Here is a 7348-nt window from a genome sequence, read left to right as displayed (position 1 = left end):
TGGACATACGCATCCAAAGCCCAGACAGGGCGTAACAGATTAAGTTTTTCGTGATCTGGGGTATCAAAGGTGGAGGACAGAAGGCCTGCAGCACAAACGACCCGCACATTTAGTAGGGACCTAGAAATACAACCCGACCTGGGGTGAAGAAATACTATCACCATAGCAGGTGCAAATCCAAGTACGTGTAGGCCTCAGCCTCATGTACCACGGAGAAGACGAAATTAAGGATCTCTCCTCAGAGATAACCCAGTAAAGGAACATTCATACAGAAATCAAGAACTGTTCCCACGAGGCAGAAACAAGATTCAGAAGGCGTTATCTGCACCAGGCAGAGAACAGCATATTCAGTCTTCTCGTGGAGGAAGCTCTAGACTGGAGTATGGTCTCCACGACCTCGGTCGAGAGACCGGAATCTATGAGCTGGGCCCCCTCAGAGGCTGAGCCCACAGTATCCACAACTCCAGAACTCCCAGGAGCAAAGATATCGGGAAAAGCGTATAGGTGTAGCGGCAACCACACCTATTACATCATATCCAGTCCAAGCGGAGCTGGATGCGTGAGGGAGAACCGCAAGGGCAATGCATTGTACAAGCGATCGACTTGTAGTTTGACCGAAGTTCTCCCTAAGAAGCTCCACCACCTCGGGGTAAAGTCTCCATTCCCCGGGCCACAGCCCCTGCCTCAACAGGATATCTGCTCTGATATACGAGACCATCAGTGTGTTGTCCGGACCCTTCGCCTAGCAACCACTCATGATTGCCCCCGACTTGTGAGGGAAGCATCCGTCGATAGCATTATGCGTCGACAAGAAGCCCCCAACACTGGGCCTGGGCGAGGAACCAAGGTTCTTCCAAATGACAGAGGCACGAAGGCATAGCCGCGTGACCTTGATCATGCGAAAACGGATTTCCCCTCGGAGAAAACCCCTTGGTCCTGAGCCACCACAGCAGGGGTCTCATGTACAGAAGGCAAAAAGTAACTACGTTGGACGCAACTGCCATGAGCCCCAGCTAAAGACCTTTCACCGAGCGGCCACTCATGACTGCCCCCCATCCTGTGAGGGAAGCATCCGTCGATAGCGTGACGCGTCGACAAGAAGCCCCCAGCACTGGGCCCTGGGCGAGGAACCAAGGTTTCTTCCACATGACCGAGGCACGAAGGCATAGCCGCGTGACCTTGATCATGCAAAAACGGATTTCCCCTCGGAGAAAACCCCTTGGTCCCAAGCCACCTCTTCAGGGGTCTCATGTACAGAAGGCCAAAAGTAACTACGTTGGACGCAACTACCATGAGCCCCAACAGTCTCAGAGACTGTTTTGCAGTGAGTGACTGGCCTAGTTTTACATTCTTTACGGCTGTGAGAATCGCAGAAATACGTGCAGGAGACAGACGTGCTTGCATTGTTGTCGAATCCCATAATACAACTAGAAAAGGGGTCCTCTGAGCTGGGAGGAGTACACTCTTTTTGGTGTTGAGCCGCAACCCCAACCCCCTTATGTGGGATAGAACGACATCTCGATGTTGAACTGCCAAAAGCTCGGACTGAGCTAAAATCAACCAATCGTCGATATAATTTAATACGCGAATTCCCTGGAATCTCAGAGGAGCTAGAGCTGCATCCACGCATATTGTTAAAGGTGCGGGGTGATAACCTAGGCCGAAAGGAAGAACCCGATACTGGTATGCTTCGCCCCTGAATGCAAACCTCAGGAATCTCCTGTGATGAGGATGGATAGATAAGTAAGCGTCCTTTAAGTCTATTGTGACAAACCAGTCCTCGGATTGAGTCTGTGACACAATTATATTTAGCGTAAGCATTTTTTGCTTACTTTGAACTTAAGATTCTGAAACCTGCTGTTTAATTGACGCAGGTCTAGAGTAGGACGCAACCCCTCATCCTCTTTTGGAACAATGAAGTAATGGCAGTAAAACCCTGACTGTCTGCCGGGAGGAGGAACCCCTTCTACAGCTCCTTTTGCAGAAGTGTCAGTACTTCCTGCTCCATAACCAAAGCCTGCTTGGGGTCCACCACAGTGGGGAGGACCCCTAGTAATCTGGGCGGACAAGAACCAAATTCCGAACCCTTTTCTATAGTGTGCAGGACCCACCGAGAAATATGTGGCAGTAGTTTCCACGCTGCCAGAAATTCTACTAGGGGAACCAGTCTCTCAAGACTGGCCTCTGGATTTGGTTTACCAGTCACTACGGTGCCCTGAAGCGGCGAACTGGCAGCGAACAACCGAACTGACCGTTCTACGACCCTCCTCGGAGGATCGTATGGTGACGCTGACACCTCGGTGCCCTGAACGGCGAACTGGCAGGGAACAACCGAACTGGTAGCGATGCGACCCTCCTCAGAGAGTCGCATCTCAGAGGGCACCGAGGAGAAACGATTTCTCAAAACCGTCCCTGCCCCGGAGGAGCCCTCAGGAGCCTGATAGCCTCGTTTTTACGACAGGACTTCCTGTCTAAGCTTTATTAGAGATGACGACAGTCCTCAGATCTTGCCTAGCTCTAAATAACTTAGTTCCTACGACCCTCCTCGGAGGATCGTAAGGGGACGCTGACACCTCTGTGCCCTGAACTGCGAACCGGCAGGGAACAACCGAACTGCCAGCACTGCGACCCTCCTCAGAGAGTCGCACCCCAGAGGGCGCAGAGGAGAAACGATTTCTCAAAACCATCCCTACCCCGGAGGGGACCATCCTTTAGAAGCCTGATAGCCTCGGCGTCAGGGCTTCATATTTGTCCAAGCTTTTTTAGAGATAAAAAAGTCCTCAGATCTTGCATATCTCTAACTGGCTCTTAGAGATATGCAACTCCTCGATTGTGGAGGACCCAAATGGCGATGCTCGTTTTGCACTCTGTGCTGCGAGGAGCTTAGTAGACCGAGACTGCTTCGCCCAGCAGGCTCAGGAACATTAGATTGGTGAGGAAGAAACCTCTGGAACGCTGCTGAATGGTTTATTTCTTAGTTTTTTGAAAGCGGAGCGTCCAGAAGAACAGACATAATTTTATCTTATTTTTCTTTATTTTTAAATCAGAAAAATGTATATATATATATATATATATATATATATATATATATATATATATATATATATATATATATATATATATATATATAAATATATCACTCCGTGGCCACCAGCAGGAAAACAACCGAACTGGCCGTGCTAAGACCCTCCTCAGAGAGTCGCCCCCCAGAGGACGCAGAGGAGAAACGATTTCTCGAAACCGTTCCTCCCCAGTATAGTTTATCTGTTTTTGCACGACGCAATTCTCGAATAGCGTCAGTGCTGACAACCTCACATTCATCCATGTCTGAAGAATTCACCCACCAGCGCTGCCTAATAAAATTTTTCTTTATTTATTTAGGATGGCTGGTGGGTAACGTCGGGGTTAAAAATTATGACGCCGACTCGGGAGAGAGAAAACTAGCAAGCGTCTCTTTAACCCGAGGAACTGTCATACCATAATACTTAATACCCATAGCATTACTATAGTTAGACGTTTGGGCATTAAACACATAAAATAGAAACCGGCTTATTCCACGATCTCGATACCTCAGTGTGGTGTGGAGATAGGGAAAAAACGGCAGTCCCCGACGAGGAGGCTGAGATACAGAGTTTTTCTGTTTTTAGATATATTTCATCTAATACAATCTCTTTTTCACTCTCATAATGTTCAGCTGGCCAGAAAATATTTAACTAGCAACAGCACTAGATAAACCTCCTTTTAAAGCTCCTCTTTATTCAACAGAGTTATGAGCTGACTTATTTATTCATTTATTGAAAACTCAAACATCTGTCTTTTTCTTAACCCTTTCACACGTACGATCACACCGGTGTGATCAGTCTTGGCTGGTCCGTGGAGCGTACGATCACACCGGTGTGATTAGAACGGTCAGTGCATCACGTGATCAACTGCTAAATTCAAACGTGCTTTCGCGCGTTTGCTGGCGCTGAGCCAGAGAAGGACCCACTCAGTGCTGTCATATATCACAACTATTGAGTGTTTTCAACCACATAATGTTTATTTTAGGTTTCAGACATTTAAATACACACAAGTACTAGCAAAACAATGATTTTGAGTTTGTAAAATACACACTGATGTCTATGGAAGCGGCAATAATAATCCTTTACATTATAATAAGACGACACGTTTTATTCATATCAGATACACATTGTGTAAGTAGCTTTACATTTGACCCTATTCTTCTCCCAGTTCACCGGCCACTTACTTTCATGCATTTCGTGAGAAGTGGAGGAATTGACGTGTAAATCCAACAGATCCGATTCTCTGAACTGTGAAACAAACTAACATGGCGCTGCCCATCGCGCATACAGCTCAACTAACGCGATCGTTATAAAGGTGTTTAAACATCAAAACACATCCACCCGTCCCAACCCCCGCTGTCAGATCCGTTTGGGAACCCCAAAATGCGAGTCGCCGCCGTGCATCGGCAACAGCGGGACCCACGTGGGGAGCGCGAACCGAACCGTCCTCCTCGAAGAACGCCCGGCGGGAGCGGAGCGTCCTCACGGACAGCTTCTCGCAATGCTCACAGTCAGCCCACTCGAGAACTGACTGTGGCATGCTCCACTCCCAAATAGTACCAGAAAGCTGATGTGTGTGTCCCAACCCATGATATAACGTGGGCAGGGAACAACACGAAGCTGCTTGCTCTCTTTTGCCATAATATATATATATATATATATATATATATATATATATCGCAACTTGACAGACAACAATAAATATGAGAAGGACAGAATACACAGATCGCTTGCTGAAGGCACAGAAGCTGTCGCGGTCTGTTTTCAGGTGTGCTTTATAGCCTCCTGGTCTATGACGTCACCCGCCTATGACGTCTAGCTCTTCCATTGGACTGATTATACACGTGCTTCACGACGCAATCACGCAGAGCGTTCCCACCGCGTCTCAACGCAGCTCGAGTTCCCTTGAAAGGGAACTGTATGCATGTACGTATGTGTATTTGAGTGTTTAGTGTTTAGTCTAGTTAATAAAATCTTGTTCATGTCACACGTAAAGTTGTTCGTGTCTCAAGCTCATATCTGGTGTCACTAATCATATCAATCTTGACTACTTGCTCTTAGTAGTACTTAGTAAGAAAGACATTTCCCATGTCCCATGTCCTTTTATATTAGAGCAAATTTAAGTGTTCTTATTGATATGAAATATGTTTAGTTAGCATTGGCAAGGTTTAACACAACGTTTGATCCAAAGCATGAACTTCTTAGAATGTACTTAAAAAAAAAAAAAAAAATATATATATATATATATATATATATACACAATTTCATGAAAATTATACAAAAACACAGATCCTCTTTAGACTTGCGTTAGAAGTGAGTAAATAGTAAAAGCAATGGTAAAGGCAGACAAAGGTAGGATTGTTCAGTAACATCTTTAAGGCAGAAATTAGCAAACACTCACTTGACTTTTCAAAATACAGTAATAATAATAATAATAATAATAATAATAATAATAATAATAATAATAATAATAATAATGGATTTGCCAGGAAACGTAACATTACTGTAAAAGGCATGCTTTTTGGAAGTGAAAAAGTAAGAATTGCCATATATTTAAAGTTTAAAGTCTATAATATTTAACAAGACAATAAATACACATTATAAGGAAATCTTATTAAAAAAGGCAAATTCCCCCACAATGGCAGAGTCGGTAAGAATGTTTTTTTTAAGGTGTGTAATAAAGGCCTAGCCTTGCTAAATTATTGTCCCTGAGTATAACACAGTGGGGAATATCTAGCTGAGATTTAATACATTATTTTCACCTGTAATTATGTTACCAATACAGAGTACTAAAAATGTTTAAACAAACTTTAAAAGTACTAAGATCTACATACCAAGCTTTAGCTAGAATGGCCTCTATTCCAACTTGCACAGTCAGGAATTGACTAACAAACAATAGGTGCTGTGTAGTCTTTAGTCTTGGTCTAGTATAAAGGCACGGGTGACAGCAGTCAGTCAACATCCAGAATCAACTTCAGCTTCTCCTTTGTGGAACTACTGAGGATCAGACAGCGCAACCATGAAGGTAAACCTTATTACAGCTGCCATTTACACATATTTTAACTTCTTATGTGTTTTATTTGGTATATTTCACTTTAAATTACTAAAACTTTTATTTTTCAGGTCACCTTTTTTGAGGACAGGAACTTCCAGGGTCGCTCTTACGACTGTATGGGCGACTGTGGTGACTTCTCCTCCTACATGAACCGCTGTCACTCTTGCAGAGTGGAGAGCGGGTGCTGGATGATGTATGATCATCCCAACTACATGGGAAATCAGTATTTCTTTAAAAGGGGCGAGTACGCTGATTACATGTCAATGTTTGGGATGAGCAACTGCATCAGATCCTGCCGTATGATCCCCATGGTGAGCTCAAAATTAAAGCTTATATCTATATATCTGTTTTTATTTTAAATTTTTTTTGGCTGTGACTAAAAAAATCTTGTGAGAAATTTATTTTTGGGTGATAAACTAAAATTAAACTGAGTCATCTTCCACAACAGCACAGGGGATCCTACAGAATGAGGATCTATGAGAGGGAGAACTTCATGGGTCAGATGTACGAGATGATGGATGACTGTGACAACATCATGGACCGTTACCACATGTCTCACTGCCAGTCCTGTCACGTGATGGACGGCCACTGGCTCATGTATGAGCAGCCCCACTACAGAGGCAAGATGTCCTACTTCAGGCCTGGAGAGTACAGGAGCTTCAGCAATATGGGTGGCATGAGATTCATGAGCATGAGGCGTATCATGGACTCTTGGTACTAGCTAGTGTTCAAATGTTTCAATAAAATAATTTCTATACAACACTAAACATTGTGTTCTGAAAATAATTAATGCAACTATTGCTTGAGCAGTCCACAAAAAACAAGTTTAAGAGAAATGTGAATAATTTTTAATTTTATCAAGTTAAAAAAAGCCCCTCTTAAAAAAAAGCCCCTAGCTAAAAACATACTGGGGACTAGAGGAGTCAAACCTTTCTCTCTTTTAAATGAAAGTTCATACTGCATGCTGAAGCATATAGTAAGGTCCAACCAGTTTAAGGACTAAACATGCCTTTGAACTTCTCATTTTTGCAGACAGACTAAAATCTCTTATACCTTCTCTTGTTCATGCTGTGTGAATTCTTTACAATGAACAAAGTCATCGGTTACTCATGAAATATGTGTTTGAACGTGCTACATTCAATTTTCTCAATTTAAGTTATTTAGAACTTCCAAGCTTTCATAATTAACATTATCTATCACATCACACATTAAGGACATAGTCCAACAGATG

The 7348-nt window shown here is 43.6% G+C and overlaps 1 protein-coding gene across 1 annotated transcript; it reads left to right on the top strand.

The window, feature by feature from the left end:
• The first annotated feature begins 382 nt into the window (after positions 1-382).
• LOC143724033 (gamma-crystallin M2) lies at positions 383-6838 on the top strand. The gene is made up of 3 exons (XM_077217070.1): positions 383-400; positions 6186-6428; positions 6566-6838. The coding sequence occupies exons 1-3, from the start codon at positions 383-385 to the stop codon at positions 6836-6838; spliced, it is 534 nt and encodes a 177-aa protein (XP_077073185.1).
• Positions 6839-7348: the final 510 nt, after the last annotated feature.

This window comes from Siphateles boraxobius, unplaced genomic scaffold (genome assembly GCF_051911475.1).
Source record: "Siphateles boraxobius isolate OS27281-9 unplaced genomic scaffold, OSU_SipBor_1 7, whole genome shotgun sequence".
Classification (NCBI taxonomy): domain Eukaryota; kingdom Metazoa; phylum Chordata; class Actinopteri; order Cypriniformes; family Leuciscidae; genus Siphateles; species Siphateles boraxobius.
The sequence above is the reverse complement of the archived record's forward strand: the minus strand, read 5'-3'. Positions and strand labels throughout refer to the sequence as shown.

What these genes read in the sequence shown, in the direction of transcription:
- LOC143724033 (XM_077217070.1), top strand. An exon ending in CCTGCCGTATGATCCCCATG is followed by an intron (nt 6,429 to 6,565) that starts GTGAGCTCAAAA and finishes CTTCCACAACAG; the next exon opens with CACAGGGGATCCTACAGAAT.